The 20,117-nt window shown below is 41.5% G+C and overlaps 1 protein-coding gene across 6 annotated transcripts in view; it reads left to right on the top strand.

Moving 5' to 3' along the window:
* RHOBTB1 (Rho related BTB domain containing 1) overlaps positions 1 to 15,698 on the top strand; it is a 122,506-nt gene extending 106,808 nt beyond the window's left edge. For all 6 annotated transcript variants that reach the window (XM_029931729.1, XM_029931728.1, XM_029931730.1 and 3 more), the window contains 5 exons: positions 835 to 953; positions 7,138 to 7,288; positions 10,057 to 10,145; positions 12,885 to 12,990; positions 13,525 to 15,698. In XM_029931729.1, the coding sequence (XP_029787589.1) occupies positions 835 to 953; positions 7,138 to 7,288; positions 10,057 to 10,145; positions 12,885 to 12,990; positions 13,525 to 13,694 (635 nt within the window). In that variant the 3' untranslated portion in view covers positions 13,695 to 15,698. The remainder of the gene's footprint in view (positions 1 to 834; positions 954 to 7,137; positions 7,289 to 10,056; positions 10,146 to 12,884; positions 12,991 to 13,524) is intronic.
* The last annotated feature ends 4,419 nt before the right edge of the window (positions 15,699 to 20,117 follow it).

The following is a 20,117-nucleotide window of genomic DNA, read 5'->3' as shown; positions in this document are numbered from 1 at the left end:
TATCCTGGTACTACATGTTTAGTACTATACATTCAGTAATTGATTACTGAGTCTATTCATTAATTTTAAAGCTTATGAATAATATTTACTTGAAACATTGACCATCATGAAACAGAAGCAATCTTTAAAGAAATGTTTCAAACCTGCAATAAATTAAACAATGGACCTAAGTGAAATGGATTGAATTGCCCTCCCCTTAATGCAAAAGCATAATGACCAAATACAACATGGAGCTTCAATTGGATTATCTTAAAATAAAACTATAAATGCAATTCAGAAATAATTGGACATTTTCTAGTATGAACTAGATAATGGATGATATTACTAATTTCTTAGGAGTAATGATATGATTATCTAGAAGAATGTCTTATTTTTAGAAAACTCTTGATAAAGTAGTTAGAAGTGTCATGCTGTTAAAAATGTCTATATATATATATACATATACACACATATTCACTATACACACACACATTCACCTCTAGTTAAAGCAAACATGGCAAAATGTTAACAGCATAATAAGTGAATTATCATTGTACTGTTTCTTCCACTCTTCTATATGTTTGAAATTTTTCATAGTAAGGAGGAAAAACTATTCCTCTCCTTCATATTATTAAATGGTTCAGAGAATTTGTATTGTGATCTTCTGTGTAATCTTGTATGCTTACTCCTTAATCCTGGATGACATAGAAGGAGCTGGGTGTTCCAAAGGGAGAGGTTGATACAGAATCAGTAAGTAGAGATATGGAAGAAAGAGTAAGAGATGCAGGCTGTTGTCTATGGGTAGAACTCTCAGCAAAGCTGGCTCATGGTTATGTTTCCTCAATCTTTGGCCAGATGTGACATTTAGGTTGGATGATGGAGCCATCAGTGCCCATAAACCGTTGCTGATCTGTAGCTGCAAGTGGATGGCTGCCATGTTTGGGGGCTCGTTTGTGGAAAGCACCAACAGTGAGGTATGTGCCTTCCGAGAAGCCTAAGTGGTATCTTTATGACTGTGGATGTGTTTGATTAACCAGACAATCTCAACTCTTTAACTGCTTTCCTGGGCCAGTTCCATGGACAGTGCTTGAGCGTCAAGTCATCTTCTGAATTTTGCTGTAATGAGGAGCCATTGTCCACTGTTCACTCATGGTGTGTGAGCACCTGAGTGGTATCTGTGCATCACCGTTTTATGGTCACTGCTGTCATTTGAAAAACATGACTTTTTTTTTTATGTCTTTTATTTATTTTTGAGAAACAGAGAGAGACAGCGTGAGCAGGGGAGGGTCAGAGAGAGAGGGAGACACAGAATCTGAAGTAAGCTCCAGGCTCTGAGCCAGCTGTCAGCACAGAGCCCAACACGGGGTTTGAATCCACGAACGGTGAGATCATGACCTGAGCCGAAGCCGGCCGCTTAACTGACTGAGCCACCCAGGCGCCCCAAAACATGACTTTTTGTTAAAAAAAAAAAAAAAAAAAAAAAGCTCTGCTTTTTACAAATGTCACCAAGCAAGACACTGTCAAAATCACATCCAATAGGGGCAGAGTCTGTCTTTCAGAAGTTCAGGGCAGTGAAAAGTTTCTTCAGTCACCTGCATCCTGGGCTCAGCTGAGCCCCTAACCAGACGACAGGCCTGGAGAAGCCACATCCTCGTGCCGCTCATCAGCTTGAGGGGTGTGCAGGATGGCTCCCGACATCTCTTTGAACTACAATGCTCCCTGGGGCTCTGCCCCAACTTATCTTCTCCAAGGCTTTGTTAACTGGAGGGAAACAGTAATGGAGCAAATGGCCACTCCTCTGAACGCATCACTCACAATGCTTAGGTCTAGTGGAAGCCACTGAGTCACTTCTCAGACACTGGCCCTATCTCTGCAAAAAGGATATTCTTAGAGCAGAGCAAGCAGTATCCTGAAGACACTCTATGTTCATCTTTTTACAAACCCTGTTGGCAGAGAAAGAAAAATTCCATTCAAGCACTTCTAACTTTAGTCTAGAAGAGCAAGCATTTTTGTTGAGTTCTGGAAGTATTTTTTAAACCATCTTTTTTTTAAAGGGGGACACCCCATCAAGTTTATTGTCCTAAGAGACTTGCTCTGCTGATCTTAGCATCTCTCCACACTTTTAAAAGAAATAGAGAAAACAAGAGCTAACTTCTTGAAAGGGGCACTCACACCAGAAATCTGAGCACTCCCACCGTGACCCGGGAGCCTGCATTTGCATCCCCAAGTAGGGAAGCAGCATCACGGTATCACAAGCAGGGATGGCTGGGGCAGAGGAGGTCACTAGGCCACCTCCAGCTTCCAGAACAAACTGCAGCTTCTCCTAAACCAACCTTTAACAAAAGGCTATCTGCTGGCGGGGGGGGGGGGGGGGGGGGGGGGGGGGGGGGGGGGGGGGGGGGGAAACATTAGGGTGTACTCTGATGACCTCTTTAGCTGTCTGCCGGCCTTTATAAGCCCAGAGGTAAGTAGTGAAGTAAGCTTTAAGTAGTGAAGTCTTTCCCGTGCCACCAAAAATGTTTCTGAGCCATGTCACTGAGACCACAGCAGCGTGCTAGAAGCCGCCCAGTGAAGGGCGCAGGGCTCGAACCTCAGTTCCCCCGTGTATAAGCTCTATGGCCCTGGGAAATCTCCCTCTCTGGAAAGCAGGATAATAGCCACACTGTGATGGTGAGGTGTAAAAGTCAACACTTGCTGATCCTCATGAGCATTAAGTAAACTGTCACTGGCATTAGTTTTATTTTGATGTTGGTAGTGTTCATATTCTTTCACTTTTACTTCCAAGAAAATTTGGGGAAGCCACCGATTAATAAAACTTCATCTGAATGGCACTTCACCAACTCCAGTAATCTCCAGAGATGAAGAGCCCAGAGGCTTGCTTCCCTTATTTGTCCAGCCCACTGAAATGTGCGCTGATGGTGCGGCAGAGTGCCTGCTACTAACCAAGCAGAGAACTTGATCAAGGTCAGGAACCCAGGCACAAAGAGACGCTGTCAGAGCTGACCTCACAAATACTAATCCCCTTTATCCCTTCCCAGAATGGACCATAATCGTCTCCAGATTAAAATGGGCAGGAGAGGTGACCAAAACAAAAACTTGGCAGTGAACATGAATGAACTAGTCAATGGTTAACAGCCTCTCCCAGAGGGAGGCCACCTGTTTAGCACTACCTCCTAGAAAGACTAGGTCTTTTGCCACTTAGAATGATAGCTGAGGCTAATAGGTATGGATGGCTTCTACCCAGCTTAAAAGACAAAGACCATGGACCCAAGTAACAGGAGGTCTGTGCCAAATTCCTCTAGCCAGTGAATCAGGAATGCCATGAGCTGTGACACATGTGCCCTTGCCTGCCCCTTCTCTTGATTTCCAGAGTAGATGATAATGGTTACATAGCTTAAACTCTAGTCTCAATTTGACCTTGGACATGTGACCGGCCTTCTACAGACCTGTACCTTCATCTTTAATATGGGGCTAACAAGAGAACCTTCTTCAGTGGGCAGATAAGTCTTAAGAGTACATGTGTAAAACATGGAATTTGGAGCTGGGAACATACAAAAACTCAAGAAATGTTGGTGACCATTGTCCCGGAGGATCCTTGTTAGATTCTTTCTGTGGCAGATCGAAAATCTTTGTCCCCTGGAAGCCCTGAGTTAAAAAGCCCCTAGTTCCACACTTTCTAAACCAGCCAAGTGTGGTGGAGGGGTCATATGGAGGGAGAAACATCAAACACTCAGTAAATATTGCACAACTGATAGGCTTGTCTTCACACTTGGGATCATCTGTCCTTTCTAGGCCACCTTTTAACCCTTTATTGTCCTGTGAAACCCTTACTTCCCAAACCTCAAAATCCAGTCTTTCTTTCTTTTTGGCATTAATAGAATTCTCATACATATCCAGAAAGGAATAAAATATACCCATAGATGTTACTTTAGCATTTTTTGTCATTTAATATTTAAAAAGACACTGTATTTTACTTCTATTTTTCTCATTACTTTTAATGTAGTGGTAAGCATAATTCTCTCCCCAGAGGTGCTCAGCAAGTGGCTCATTAAAAATGCATGCCTGAATTGTAGTAAGCAATGCTCTGAATCTGGAAAACTTTCTCATCCTCTATGAGACTGTCTCTAATTATAAGCCTAAGACTCTGAGCTGATCTTTGCAATTAAAATTTTAAACCAATGAAACTAGAATAAGAGACATAGTTTAGGATAGCGTTGTAGTCTCTTTGCTGACCCTTATTCTTTTAAGCTACATCCTGCAGGTAGATGCAAAATTCTTAATTCCATTTCTTACATAACTTTATTTATATTATTTTTTTTAATCTTGTAAAGTAGTCTCTCCACTGTTATGTGGTTAATCATAAATGTTGAAATCACAGAAATAAGCTTAAAAGAAAAAACCACAAGAATGGTGTCTGCTCTAAATGTGTTTTTAGTTTGTTTTCATTTGCTCTACGAGTCCCTAGCATATTTGCCCCAAAAAAGCCACCATTTCAAAAAGTTGTTTGCCTCCTGTTATATAAGAAGGAATGAGCAAGTTACAGATGATTATATATGTCAGAACACTCCAGGGGCAGCTGGGTGGCTCAGTGGTTGATCATCTGACTTTGGCTCAGGTCATGATCTTGAGGCTTGTGACTTCGAGCCCTACATCAGGCTCTGTGCTGACAGCTCAGAACCTAGAGCCTGCTTTGGATTCTGTCTCCAGCTCTCTCTGCCCCTCCCCAACTCACGATTTTTTTCTCTCTCTCTGTCTCTCAAAAATAAATAATAAAAAAATTTTAATCGAATGTCAGAACGCTCCAGAGACATTGGAAGTATTGGGTATTGAGGTATAAGACAGCTTACAGGAATCTGTCATCTCTTGTTGCCAGAAATAATTTCTTTTCACGTAGGATGTTCATTTTGTCGTGACTTAGAACACGAGATGCTAAGGTAATCTGACTATCTTCCAAATCCAGAGTCTCCAAGAAGAAGAAGTAGCTGGAGGTTATCACCTCTTCCAAATCTCTCCCATATAACAGATGAGGAGACTGAGGGCCAGAGAGGGTAATGATTTGTCAAAGGTCACACTCCTTTTAGTGACAACCCCCCGGGCTTGTCCCAGCCTCTTGCCCTGGCATCCAAGCCATTATTTTCCAAAACAGCAGACCTCCCTGTAGCTGAGAGAGCAGATATTTACAGAAAGCTCTGGAACTTTCTATATTTATGATCACTAACACTTTATAGCACTTAGGACTTTGTAAACTGTACATACCTTCAGTACCAAAATGGTCCGAATTTAAAATTTCACAACTTAAGTTTCAATTATTTATAAAATTGTACTAATCCAAACATGACCTGTGTAAGATAAATGCATGTGTACATAAATGTATATGTATGTAGGCATATGTGCAAATGCAACGGATGATAGATTCATTGGAGTAGCAATTAATTACAGTACAATAGCTTCTTTATTTTAAAATCGCGTCAGGAACAGTCTCTACTTGCCAAGATCTATCTATTGTAGAGGTCACACTGTAAACTTGAAAGGAGGACGCTTGTTTCAAATCCTTGATGGTAATAACCCATGCAGCTTATTTACCAAATTGTCATTGTTTTCATTGACTATGACTGAAAGGGGGTGTGTGGAATTTTCTTAATATTTCTGGCAAGTTTTTGGGGCCTTCCCTCTGATACCTGAAGAGAAAGCTCTGTCTGAAAGGATAGTGCCTGGCTGGCGTGGCTGGTGGCCATGCAGGAGGATGACATGGACGGTTGTGATAGCTTAAATGATTCTGGAACCACAACACCAGAATGCCTTGGCCATGAGACTCATATAGATTGTGCAGAGAGAGAGAGAGAGGAAGAGACAGAGATTAGATGTATAATATAATGTAATTATGTATAATAGAGATGTAGTCATCTTTATGTGGTGTATAGAGGTTTATTAAGTACCAGAAATAAGAAGTTTATAACTGTTCATCCTTTTGAATTTAGAAATCTGATTCTTAAAAACTGTTTGTGAAATATGGTACTTTATTATACTGTGAGCCAAGCAAACTTTTGCTTCTTTGCCATGAAGAGGTTCTTATACTGCTCAGTGGTTCTCAGCACAGACCTTAGAATTATACTCCCTAGATTCAAATCCCAGACACTGACTAGCTCTGTGACCTTGGATATGGGACTTAAGCTCCCTGAACGTCAATTTCCTTATCTATAAAATGGCAAAAATAATAGTCTCTTCTTCCTGGGGAGGATATAAGTATCAGGGTAGATCACAGTACCTTGTATATAAGAAGCCTTCAACTAATGTTCATTTTTATCACCATCATTCCAGTAGTCAATACTGATGGTATGTTCTACACTAGGCCGGGGTCCATCTTGTGGACTTACTTGGAGTCTGTATGCTGCTATGCAGTGTGCATCCTCATTGATCCATCCCCTGGCTCTCTAGTGAACTCCAACCTGTATTAATATTTGCAACAACTGCAGGTGCTCAGGAGAGAGATTAGGTAAATCCTGCAAAGGAGCGTTTTCCATACCCAACCAACTATTCCCCAGATGTCCCAGGTAAGGAGTTCTCTCAATTCTCTGAATCTACTGACACCTGATAACGTTCCAGTAATTTTGAATCTATGTGGCTGTGTCATAGGAAAAACAATGAAGCTTGTATATTGTGTTAGCCGATATTGATAGAACATTGGAATCAAGCCAGTCACCGTGTCAACTAGGGCGGTTCCTCATCCTCTGTTTTGACATCTTAGAGAGCTGGGCTCTATCGTGTGTCAGCAACAGTATGGTTTGCAACTCCCTCCAACACCTGTCATGTTGCTAGGAGATTTCTTTCCCCACAATAGAGTGTTATAAGGTACTTGGCAAAGAGAGCCCATAATGTCATCATACATTTACGCCCATTTGTCTGATTTATAAGTCCAAATAGCCATTTAAAAATTCCAAATCAGGCTTTGTCAGGCAGCCCCACTCTTTTGTCATCTACAAATCAAACTGTTATGTTTAAAGCAGTAAATAGCAAATAACTTCTACACACAGCCCCGAAGCAAGCGTCCCAGACACGCCAATATCAAGTCATACAGTTGGGATATTTATAAGCAGTATAGTCTGAAAATGTACCCACTGCTTTCTTCAGCAGAACTTAACTTTTCAAATACTGTTTCAGGTGTATCTCCCGAACATAAACAAGATGTCAATGCAAGCGGTGTTGGATTATCTTTACACCAAGCAGTTGTCGCCTAACTTGGACCTGGACCCACTGGAATTAATTGCCTTGGCAAACAGATTTTGCCTGCCACACCTGGTTGCACTTGCAGGTAAGGCTGATGACTGGGGGCCATGCAGCATCTGACTGTCATGCTTGTCAAAATTACATTTAAACAAAAATAACATTTCCAGGGAATCAAAATTAATTTTTTATCACCTGGTATAGGACTGTGTTGTGCAGGGTGATAGGAACTGATCAGATGTATCGGACAGCCCAATTCAAGTCCACAAATATTTCGTAAGCACCTACTTTATGGTAGGCGCTGTCAGGTGATGCAGTTATCACAGTGAGTAATGCATGGTCCCTGCTCTTGAGACCGATGCTCTATGCACTCTGCCTCATTCTGGACCATGGAGTTTGAGATAAAACGATTGTGTCCATATTATTCCTGTAATGTGTACTCAGACACAGTCTTTAAGAAAGAGGCAGTAGGAGGCAGTAGCTAAGAACAATGGCTACAGAGCCAGATTTCTCGGGCTCAGATCCTGACTCCACCATTTCCTGGCTGGATGACTTCACACTTAACCACTCTGTCTCTGCTTTCTCTCTCTTTGGAATGAGGACCATGTTATTCTACCACAGAGTTGTTACAAAGATTAAGGAGTTAAGATATATATATATATATAAAGTTCTCAGAACAGTGTCTGGCACCTAGTAAGCATTATGTAAGTGGGTTTTTTTAAGCTATTTTAGAAAATGTTCTGACATTGTCAAGAGCATTTTGGGAGAAAGAAAAAAGGGGGACTTGGCTTCACTTCTCAAAATCTATGTATCATTTCTGGATTTGTTCAGTTGTTAAGATGAAACAGGTCTAAATAGGATATGTATATTCATATACCTTTTATTTTTAATGTAAACCTTCAGCTTCATTCACCACAGGTGTCAGTTAGCAATCTGGGTGTTTGTCACTATGTTAGCTGATGCCTGTTAACTGTGAAAGCAGAAATAGTGCCAGTTTTATTCATTGGCCTGCCTGTCCCCCACATGCAGAAAAGTGGTTGAGCATACTAACTTCCCAGTAAATACCTGTTGAATCATTAAGTGAATGAAAATGAGTGTCACAACAAACTAAGTTTTATCTGCACTTGACTTTCTGGCAGTTTCTTTAGGAAAAAAACTATTTCTCTGGACTCCAGGTTTCTTACCAGGAGATCAAAAAGCTCCTTGCCTTGCTTCTTCCCTCACTGGATAAAAAGACAGAAAGACATAGTTGAAGCATTGCTCTTTGAGTTTCTAAAAACTATTTTTAGCCAGTGCACCCAAAGTCACAGATCTAGAGGAGTGTACTTGCTTCTTAAATGCTGACTCTGTAGGCTGCAGGAAGTGGTTCCTTCTCTCGTAGGTAAAGTTTCTAATCCCTTTGACTACCCAGTTTTTACAAGTACTTATCCTTTGAAGATTGTTTTTTTTAAAGAGTCAAAACCAATTTGGGGCCAAATCTGCTGAAGAAGGTTTGTGATTAATCTTAAAATAATGCCATTTCTTCTTAAATATTAAATATGATGATGGAAACGTGGGGCTGACTTCTCCGTGAAATGAGCTGAACCAAAGAGAGCTTCTCAGGTGTACTACAGACTTCTGTGCATCTCTCCTTTTGTTATTAAATGCTATCATCGTTATTGTGATTAATATAGAGCTTCCTAAGAAAATTTCCTTAATCATGTATAGTATTGGTTAGTATAGAGTGTTTAGAACATGTAAATGAATATCAAGAAATGTTGCTATTAACTTGAAATTAAAAAGTCCAATGACTTCTTTGAAAATTTAGTTCCAAATAGTTCTTTGTCAGTCCAGCCAAGGAAGGTTGTGCCAAAGAAACATTCAAACCTAGATCTCATATTGACTAAATAAAGAGGCATATTGACTAAGACATATGTAGAGCCAGAACAGAAGGTAAGCATGATTAAAACAATTTACTGGATTAAAGAATAGATGCAGTGGCTAGAGATCAAAAAAAGCACCTTGATATCAAGGAGCAAGAAGTGGGGGGCCTAGATTGTACCCATCCGGGCCAATCCCAAATGTAGGTGATGGCCCCGAACAGAGGCAAAAGACATCCCAGTCTCAGAACCACTATTTTAATTCAGCTTAGAAGCCTTAGACACCGCTCCCAGGCCTCAGTGGCTCTCCCAACCAGACTTTTGTTACCTTTGGGGGAAGGTCTCCCCAGTCTTCAGAATCTAAGAGGCTGAACAACAAAGATGCCACTCATCTTCAGCTGTTGAGACAGACATATGCATTCACATTTTTAATTCCCCACATGGATCCATTCATCTGTTACTCAGTCCCTCCTTTGTCAGAGATTATTGAGAACTGGAGTGATAGGAGTGAGAAACTGTCAAACAGGAAGATAGCAGAGAGTCTAGAGGATTCTGTGAAGGTGCTGGACTCTCTAGAGTGGCACTATCCAATAGAATTCTCTGCAGGGATGGAAATGTTCCATGTCTGTGTTGCCCAATACACATGTGACTATTGAGCACTTCAGTGTGACTGAGCGTGTGAATTTTTAATTTTGGTTAATTTTAATTTAGTTTGAAATCGCTTCATGTGGCCGGTAGTTACCATACTGGACAGTGAAGGTCTGGAGGACTCTGGCTATTTCATAAGTGCAAACGAGTGTCCCACAGTTGTTGGTGCAGTGGCCAGAGACCAGAACTCCCCATGCTGAGAGGACGCCCTGAGTTGAGTTTGGATGCTTACCCGAGCTGTGTCCCATACTTCCTCTCCAGTTAGGTGGTCCCAGACCAGACCTTGTATAGTGAGATGTCCAGCTTACAGAGTATGGTTCAAGTTTCTCCCATCCCCTCTCTTCCCCAGAGCAGTATGCTGTTCAGGAGCTGACCAAGGCCGCGATGAGCGGCGTGGGCATCGACGGGGAAGTGCTCTCTTATTTGGAACTGGCCCAGGTCTGTAACAGTTTGCCTTTCACCTTTTCAGTGTGTTCAACCAGTTCATTTAATGCTGATAAAAACATTCCGCTGTTGCATCTGTCTAAATAAAGATGTCACCACTGAGTCACAGAGGGCCCTGTGGACACTGAGAAGATCTGAGAGTTTCATGTTTCATGCACCATTTGCCCTGCTGGGCTTCATTTGAGAAAACAACAAGGACCCTACCCCACGCCAGCCCCATTGTCCCCCGAGGCACCAGCTTCACATGTGGGAGAACAACTTGGGGCATGATAGGGGAAGGTTTTGTCTCTCCTTCTTTGAATTCTTGGACACATGTTGGCCAAGATCAGACAGTTTCTAGAACTCCACGAGACCCTGTAATGCCCTACATCTCACTGCAGCTCTCCTGGGGTTTTCTGAGATCAGTATTTGTTAATATCAATATTGTGATTCCATAATCCCAGTACACATTTGCACTCATCCAGCGAGGACCCAAGATCCAGTTCCAGCTTTGTCACACATAACTTACTCAAGGCACAAAAGCTACACTCTGCCTCAGCTTCCTTATCCATAAGGAATGGGGATGGTAATTCACATCCTATCAACCTTACAGACTACTTTGAGAATCAAGTGGGAAAGAGTGTTCAAGAAAGAGCAGTGAGGAGTAGAAGTCCTCTCACAATACAAGGCACACATGCGGGATGCTTAGTCCCTGGCATAGACTTACTGACAATGAGTTTACCCTCTGAAGGAACTAAGAAAAAATGCTTCAGTCCTTTCTTCAGCCCATTCGCTTTGGTTTTCTCTCCCTCTCTCAGGGCAGTGGTTTACTAATTCTTAGGTCTTTCTCCATTAAGGGAGAGGAAGTGGTTTCAGGGAGAGGAGGGAGGAAGTAGCAGGCCAAGCTGCCATTGCACCTGAGGGTATAGTGGACGGCTCGGATTCCAAAGGGGAAAAGGCAGAATAGGACTTTACAGCAACCTGCTCGTTGTAATTTACCACGCAACAAGTGTTTGTTATTTTCTCCCCACGTATCAGACACTGCCTTAGACAAAAGAACATGTGGATATAAATGGTGTGGGACAGTCAGAGGCAGTGAGAGAAATAGAAGCATAAATTACTAAAATCCAATGCGAAACACAGGCTAGTAGAGGTTACAATTAAAACCAAGAATAGACATCTATAAGGATTAGCAAGCCCCCATAAAACCAGGGGCGCCTAGGTGGCTCAGTCAATTGGGCATCAACCTTGGAGGGGTCGATTCATGGGTTTGAGCCCTGCGTCAGGCTCTGTGCTGGCAGCTCAGAGCCTGAAGCCTGCTTTGGATTCTGTCTCCCCCTGTCTCTGCCCCTCCCCTGCTCACGCTCTGTCTCTCTCTGTCTCTCAAAAATAAACAATACATTAAAAATGTTTCTAAACTGGTTGTCCACACTTGGAATCAGGTCTTTCAAAATAGGTCTGGAGCATAGTTTACAACTTGTGCTCTCTCCAGGAAGTACTCCTCCTGGAGAAAAAAATGAAATACCCAGAATTCCATATAGGACCAGTCCACTTGAGGTAATGATTTGCAGTTGTGTCAGTTTGCTCTGTGTCCCTGGCCTGACAAGCCTTGGCAGGAAGAGTTTAGGATGGTGTTTCCCACATCTTAGCTCATTTATTAGACCCTAGTGGCATGCTGAGCTTATTTCACAATGAGCCTGGGAACAGGTGAGACCCTGATCTGTTGCATTTTCCAATTTCCATGGAGTACCCCTCCCCTCTTCCCCCCCTCCCTGCCTTAACAACGTGAAATTGCTAACGCAGAGTAGGGAAGAAATATGCACAATTGACTCCTTTGGGCAGGTACAGGTCAACTGCAGGACACCAGGGCCATTTCTTTCTGAACCTGATATCAAGAGAAGTGAGAAGCATCAGCCAAAATTGTCTATAATGTTGAGGTTGCAATTCTCAGAGTTTCTTGAATTATTTTCTGAGGACTTCGGCTTTCCTATGGGCCTTCATTCACGGTAGAGACTGACAGAGGAAGCACCCTGTCAGTTTCGGGGCTTCACCCAATCAAGAAACCTCAAGACCAACACACTGAATGGATGTCTGATAAAGACATGGACAGAGTATGAGGAGTGGGGGGGACCAGCCAAATTTGGGGAGAAATGGGGAGGTGACTGTCAATCTTTGAGCACCAAGTCTGTTGTGATCACTACCTCCCCAGGCATCTGCTAAGAAAGGAGATGCCATGAGTGTCCAGTCCCTGCCACCGTCTCACACCACCGGCTCTTCTTATGTAACCAAAAGACAGTCATCACATGTTCTGCAGTCTCTTCTTTCAGATCTTTAGCCCCAGCGAGCCGAGCTCTGACATGCAACATGGAGTGCTCCAGGGCCAAGGCTTCCTTAAACAGAGTCAGTGTCCCCGCTCCACTGCTGGCTGGCACCTTCCTGAGGCCACAGGTTTTTGTCAGGAGTGGGCCAGCGGTGGGGGAGGCTTGGAGGTAAGGCACACTCTCGGCTCCTGACCTGACACAGTGATTATTTTCAGTGTGCCTATCACAGGGGTATGGAAGCGGTGTGCCAAAGGCTATATTTGGCTGGCATTGGAACCACAGCCAGAGTCAAGACATTGTAGTCGAAACAAGAGGCTTACTGAATTAGTCATGTGGGCCCTTTATCTCTTTCACCCCTCGCATGGCTTCCTAGTCTCTGTGGCCTCATTTTAGAAAGCAAAGTCTGACCCCCCTTTTGGTCACTTCCCTATAGTTCCACAATGCCCACCAGTTGGCGGCCTGGTGTTTGCACCACATCTGCACCAACTACAACAATGTTTGTTCCAAGTTCCGCAAGGAAATCAAATCAAAATCTGCAGGTGAGACTATGGGTCCCCATCTTTCCAGCTGTCACCCCTTCCAACTGAAGCATTTACACTCTGTGCCCTTGAAAAGGTCCACAAATAGCAGGCAGCTCATGGAGAATACCCTGTGACCAGCTGGTAGTCACATGCATGTGACGTGACACAGGAACTGTGGGTTGGGAATTCTCTTTGAAGAACTTCATCCTTGAAGGATTTGGGTGGCGTGGGGCTTGGGGTTCCCTGCTGCACGGCACGCTGATGTCGTCAGTCACCCTAGTCTAGGGGGGGCATGCCTAGGAGCAAGCCTACATTCTGAAGCCAGGAGGTCCTGGGTTCAGGTTCTCTTTGCCTGGCTACTTCAGGCAAGTAATTGTAACTCTCAAAACCTGAGTGTCACAATCTGCAAATGGTCCTACCCCTAATCCTTACACACCGGGTTGCTGAGAGAGTATATAAGATAGCGTTTATGAGGAGCATTAGGCACAGAACTCAGAATATAGAAGTGTTCGATGAACCAAGGGTATATCATCTTCATCCTTCCTTCACCAGACAACCAGGAGTACTTTGAGCGGCACCGCTGGCCCCCTGTGTGGTACCTGAAAGAAGAAGACCACTACCAGCGCGTGAAAAGGGAACGAGAGAAGGAAGACATTGCACTAAATAAACATCACTCAAGACGAAAGTGGTGCTTCTGGAATTCATCTCCAGCAGTTGCCTGAGGAGGAAGAGAAACAAAAATCAGTAATCTGACACACACTTTTAAAAGCACTACTGTAAAATTAGTCTTATTATTAGAGATAAGTTGTAGTTCAGGTTTCAGGCACTGATCTTCCTCCACTTTTGTGCATTTATCTTTGTTGGGATCAAAGCACAAGCCTCCCCTTCAATGAGCCTGGACAAAAAGGGAAGTTGACGCTCACTGCATTCCTTAAACTTATATGTATATTTTTTGTTAGAAGGCTTAATAAACTTTAGTCCGTTTTTTCGTTTCTTTTTATACAAAGGAAAAAAAAACCCAGCTTTCATGTTTCAAATTCCAAATTGGAAAATATTTTTATATGGTCTCTTGTATTTTGTTGAAATGAAAATACTGTGTATTACTTTATTTTACAGGCCACAAATTAACCATGAAGTTACCCTGTGATTCTCTTAGCCCACATGACCACCAAGCATTATTACATAATTAGAGGGTTATCCTTTCATTGTAAAGTAAAGGGTTGGAATGAAATTCCCCCAAGCGCAAGTTAGAGAGTGTTTAATCTTTGTTCTGCTGAATAACATTGGTATAATTACCAAGTCAACTCCAAGAATGTGTATTTACAATATTTGCCGTGTAAATGCTAGTAATTATATGGTTATATGTGCCATGTAAAATATAGTGATATCAAATCTTCTGTTGTTTAAAATGTCCAGATTCAAGAGGATAATCTTTATAATCATTAGAAGGGCTTATTAAATCCCAGCATTATCCAGGGCAAACCCACCAGTGGACCTGAATACAAAAGATACCATAAGAGCGTTGGTGTTTGGATTGCTGTGTCAGGGTTTGTGTCTCTCAGTATTCCTTGATCTGGCCACGCTTCTGCGTGCAGATTCTCTAATGACTTGAATCGAGATGGGCGAGGGAAAGGGTCTCTAGACTTCGTCCCATCGTCTCACCAACCGAACCAGGCTTCCTCAGGTCTCTCACCTGCAGCCAACTTCACTTTGTAAGACATGCATTTTTAACTCTTCCCAGGGAAAATTCATGCCACTGTAGAAGTAGGCTGAGGCAGACCACCCACCCCTGCTGCAATTCAGTGGGGCCTATGAAAGCGCAAAGCTGGAGGCTGGGTCGTCTGAGGTCCCTGCATTCTCCAACACAGACAGGAATCTTATTCCAAGAGTCTAGGAAATGGTGCTATTGTGAGTTAGTCCTGACCCTTTGTCATTCTGAGTTTTCAGTGTTAAAATGGAAAGCATTGAGCAGGGGAGCTTTAGAGAAGCAGTCAATGATTGCTTCTCTGTACATTAAAATGTTACAGCACTCATACACAGCTCCTTCCCTGCCATGGATGTTGTATGGCGAGGGCTGGGGCTTATTTTGTTGGGAGGTCAACTTACTAATGCTAAAGGCTGTTAGGTTTTTCTCTAGCTTTTGGGAATTAGAAGAGAGTTGAGTCCAAACCTCAGTGTTCACAACCATATGCATTTGAAAATCTACCTAGATTACAGGTGGACATTTACTTACCGGTAGTGGATACACACCAGATACAAGAGTTTGGAGAGGCCCAGAAATGCATCACCCTCTCATGACAAAGGAGAGGGCACTGGAGGAGAGATGAATGGCTGTAAATGCATTTACTTTAACTTTGGGTCAGTAGGGCTGTAAAGCATTAACAAGAAGGAGAAAGGAGACAGAATGAGAGGATAAATGTCAAGACTCAGGAAGAACTGACATATATCCGACCATAAAATGGTAACAGTTGAGTTGTTAGTGAATGGTCAGAGTTGAATTTATACAACCAAAGCTCCCATGTGATTGTAATCTTGCCAAAACATAATGGACATGTAAATGAACCTGGGTATTTGAATAAGCAATAATATCCACTAGTGTTTGTCATCAGCTACTGTAACCAAGTGGCTGGTTCATTTGGTTGATGCTGATTATGGCCTTTAACCATGGTGGTTTGTTTTGTGTTTTTTATTTCACAAAAAGCCAATAAAATTGTTTAGCTATAAAATGTCTCCTTTTTGTTTTTAAGGCCTACCAAAATATCATATGTGTAATTTTAATAGCTTTTTCTTAAAAAAAGTCAAAACTTTAAAGGTGCTGGGTCATGGGGACTGTCTGTGTTTCCATAGCAGGGCAGGTTAAATGACATCATCTTTTTGGTATTGCCAGCAGAAAATGCAGTGCCACAGTATATATGTGGGATCTGGCTCTTTGTTCTTGGATAATACAGTTATGTCACTAGACATGACAGAGCATTGGAAAAAGAAGAAATGGTGTGGGCCCCTGGGTGGCTCAGTCAGTTAAGCATCCAACTCCTGATTTGGGCTCTGGTCATGACCTCATGTTTTGTGAGATCAAGCTCCACACTGGGCTCTGTGCTGACAGTGCAGAGCTTGCTTGGGATTCTCTCTCTCCCTCTGTCTGCCCCTTCCCAATCGTGTTCACTCTCTCTCAAAATAAATAAACTTAAAAAAAAAAAAAGATATGGTGTTTCAGGGCCCCTAGTGGCTCAGTCAGTTAAGCATCTGAGTCTTGATTTTGGCTCAGGTCATGATCTCACACTTAGTGAGAGCAAGCCCCACATCAGGGTCTTTGCTGACAGTGCAGAGCCTGCTTGGATTCTCTCTCTTCCTCTCTCTCTGCCCCTCCAGCTGGTGCTCTTTCTGTCTCTCTCAAAATAAATAAATAAAGAGAGAGAGAGAGAAAGAAGAAAGAAATGTTGTCTCTACCCTAATGGATTTATTATATTTATTATATATTGTATATTTATTATATTATTTGTTTTTATATTTATTTTATTATGTTATATATTATAATATATTATATATATTATATTACAATTCTTCCAGCAATTAAGTAAAATGTTGCATTGTGGGCTCATGAAGATCAATTTTTTCTTTAGAAGCAAATCTTTAAAAGACCGTGGGAGAATCTATAAACAATTTCCAGACTTTTAGCTCGTGTAACGTCTACCCAAACTCAGAGGAAAGAAAGGCCTCCAATGAGATCTCATAGTGGCACTCTTCTGAGTGGCATATCTCCTGTAACTCCATAGAAAGGAGTTGACAACTATGGAAAATAACTTCAGAGAAAAGACAGCAAGATTTCCAACATCTTCCCACACGTTTCAAAGGTGGGTACTCCATATCATGGCACCATTTACCTAATACATACCAGTGGAGTGTTACCTGTATAAAACACTGATCCATGTTTCTCCCAGGGCAATGCCTGGTAAATCACCCAAGATTTCAACAACCCTACATTGGCATTATAAATACTACGCCTCCTACTGGTTCAGAGGTAACTCAAGTATTTTCTTTATGACATTCAAAAGCAAGAATACAATGTTGCTAAGAAATTTTTTCACACTTCCATTGTACAGTATATCAGTTATCAAAATTCAGTTTCATCACTGTGACATTGACTTCTACTAATCAGAGGAAAGAATGAAATGAATCCTGAGTTTCAAAACTATTTTATGCATATAGCATTTCTGAAATGAATGCTTTTCTGCAAGCTAAAGATTTTCCAAGCTTTTTCTCTTCTTTTTATTATTTAAATCCAAGTTAGTTAACATATAGTGTAATAATGATTTCAGGAGTAGAATTTAGTGATTCATCACATACATATAACATCCAGTGCTCATCCCAACAAGTGCCCTCCTTAATTCCCATCAACCCTTTTAACCCATCCCCCGACTCACCTCCCTTCCAGCAATCCTCAGTTTGTTCTCTGTATTTGAGTCTCTTATGGTTTGCCTCTCTCTCTGTTTTTATCTTATTTTTCCTTCCCTTTCCCTATGTTCATCTGTTGTGCTTCTTAAATTCAACATATGAGTGAAATTATATGATATTTGTCTTTCTCTGACTTATTTTGCTTAGCATAATACACTCTAGTTCCATCCACACTGTTGCAAATGGCAAGATTTCATTCTTTTTGATTGCTGAGTAAAATTTCATTGTATGTATGTGTATATATATATATATGTAAATGGATAAAGATGTTGTATGTATATACATATACATACAACATCTTTATCCATTTATCAGTCGATAGACATTTGGGCTCTTTCCATACTTTGGCTATTGTCGATAACACTGCAATAAATGGGGTGCATGTGCCCCTTCAAATCAGCATTATTGTATCCTTTGGATAAATACCTAGTAGTGCAATTGTTGGGTCATAGGGTAGCTCTATTTTTGACTTTTTGAGGAACTTCCATTATGTTTTCCACAGTAGCTGCACCAGTTTGCATTCCCACTAAGTGCAAAAGTGTTCCTTTTCTCCACCTCTTTGCCAACATCTATTGTTTCCTAAGTTGTTAATTTTAGCCATTAGGCTTTTTCTTGAATTGGGCATTTCTTTACTCCAATACCAATTGGATACCAGTGGGCAAGTAGCAATAACTTCTCTTATCTAGAAAAATGTGATTATTGCATTAAAGACATAGAGTTAAGGGTCACCTGGGTGGCTCAGTCCATTAAGCATTGGACTCTTGATTTTGGCTCAGGTCATGAACTCACAGTTTGTGAGTTCAAGCCCGGAGTCAGACTCCATTCTGACAATGCAGAGACTGTTTGAGATTCTCTCTCTCTCTCTCTCTCTCTCTCTCTCTCTCTCTCTCTGCCCCTCCCCCATTTGCTCACACACTCTCTCAAAAAAAAAATAAAGAGTTAAAGCCAACTAAGAAAAACATGTTTTCTGTTATATGTGTAAGTAATGAAGAAGCAGCTCAACAAAGCAAACAAACAAACAAAATGCTAAAGACAATTTTCAAAAAGAAAGAAAAAAAGAAAATTGGAAAACAAGCAGTGACCAAAGCCCCAGAAGTTGCATAAGCACTCTGAGACACAGATGCATTCTTGTTCTTTCAAAATGCTAAGTTATGAGGTTACTACATGTCTTATGACTTACTTTATTTTCAGATGAAGACTTTGCTCTCTTGAATTCCAGTGAGAAGGCAGGTAATGTATGCAACATGAAAAGGCACTGGTGTGGCAACACTGGTGACTTTTAAAAGCAATGCTTCTGGAAAGCTGTTCTGTTCCCTCTGGCTGGATTTGAAAATTCTATCTTGTGCCTTTAAATTGTATATTTGTACTTAAACAATTCAGATGCATGGTTTTTCACTGGGTTGATGTGCAGGTGTCTCATAAGCTAGATATTATCAGACTGCAGTCTACAAAATATGGAAATAATTTAGGATCAGTGAGAACCAATCATGTAGTTGCACATCCACAGACATGAAAGTGGTATAAACAATGATAGGAAACATGAAGTGACTTGTCAGCAATCACTCCTGTTGCTCACAAAAATTTCTAGGAACACAACATCTCGGTGACACAATATCCACTAGAATGTAGATGAAATGAGTGATACTCGAATGTGGCACCATGGAAGGAGTATTTGAATCCTTTGAGTCCGAACACATTCTCAGTCCAAAGACAAGCATGGTTAGATTTTTGCAGGCAATCATTGAAGAAAGAACTTGATTCACTTCTCTCTGCTTGGATGCCAATGGTGAAAATAAAGGAATCTCATTTGAAAGAGTCAGGAGGCTCTGAAGGGGGCGCTCTCACGAATATACCACTCTGCAGCCTGCATACACAGCAGAAAGAATTATCTTGACACGACAGGACATTTTTTCACATAGGAATTTCATCTCCTGCTTTTAAGACAAACAAGGAAGACCCCTTCCTGCCCCACCAGCCGTGCACTAACCTCCTACTTGCAGCCAATGAGAAACCACCACCTTAAACTCCTGTTCTTCTCCAATGAGCTGCTGTTTAAACAGCCCTTCAATTTCCTCCTAAAACCTAATAAAAACTGACCTTACCTTTGCCTGTGGTTCATCATAGCTTGCATGTCCTGAACTGTAACTCCATTGCTATTCCTGAAAGAACTCATTTTGCTAGGAAATAACTGGCTATTTTATTTTTAAGATTGACATAACCAAAGTTTGGCCTATTATTATTATTATTATTATTATTATTATTGTTATTGTTATTGTTATTATTCCCTCCCAGCCTAAAAAAAAGAAACATTCTTTTGATTTGATGATTCATGGTGGTTCCGATCCGAGTGGGTATCTACCCAGGGGATAAGCTGAACTTTTGTGTGGAAAGATACACAATCTCTCTAAATTGCAGTCATCTAAAACATGGTTTTCACTGAGTTTTTGGGTGTAGATTAAAGGAGATGATTTAACTTGGCACAGTGCCTGGCATATAGTAAGCACTCAGTAAATGAATCTGTGAACTAAGCATGTTGACTACCAAGGTAAGAAATCCGAGAGAGAACAACACCGCATGTTTCAGAATAGAACAATGTGGGCTTTTCCTCATTTCTTTTAAAACAAGTTCCCACCTTGATGCTTAATGCTTCATGACAGTGATTTAAAAATTAGAAAATAAGAGCTATGGGAAAG

This window comes from Suricata suricatta, chromosome 2 (assembly GCF_006229205.1).
Source record: "Suricata suricatta isolate VVHF042 chromosome 2, meerkat_22Aug2017_6uvM2_HiC, whole genome shotgun sequence".
Taxonomy (NCBI): Eukaryota; Metazoa; Chordata; class Mammalia; order Carnivora; family Herpestidae; genus Suricata; species Suricata suricatta.
The sequence above is the reverse complement of the archived record's forward strand: the minus strand, read 5'-3'. Positions and strand labels throughout refer to the sequence as shown.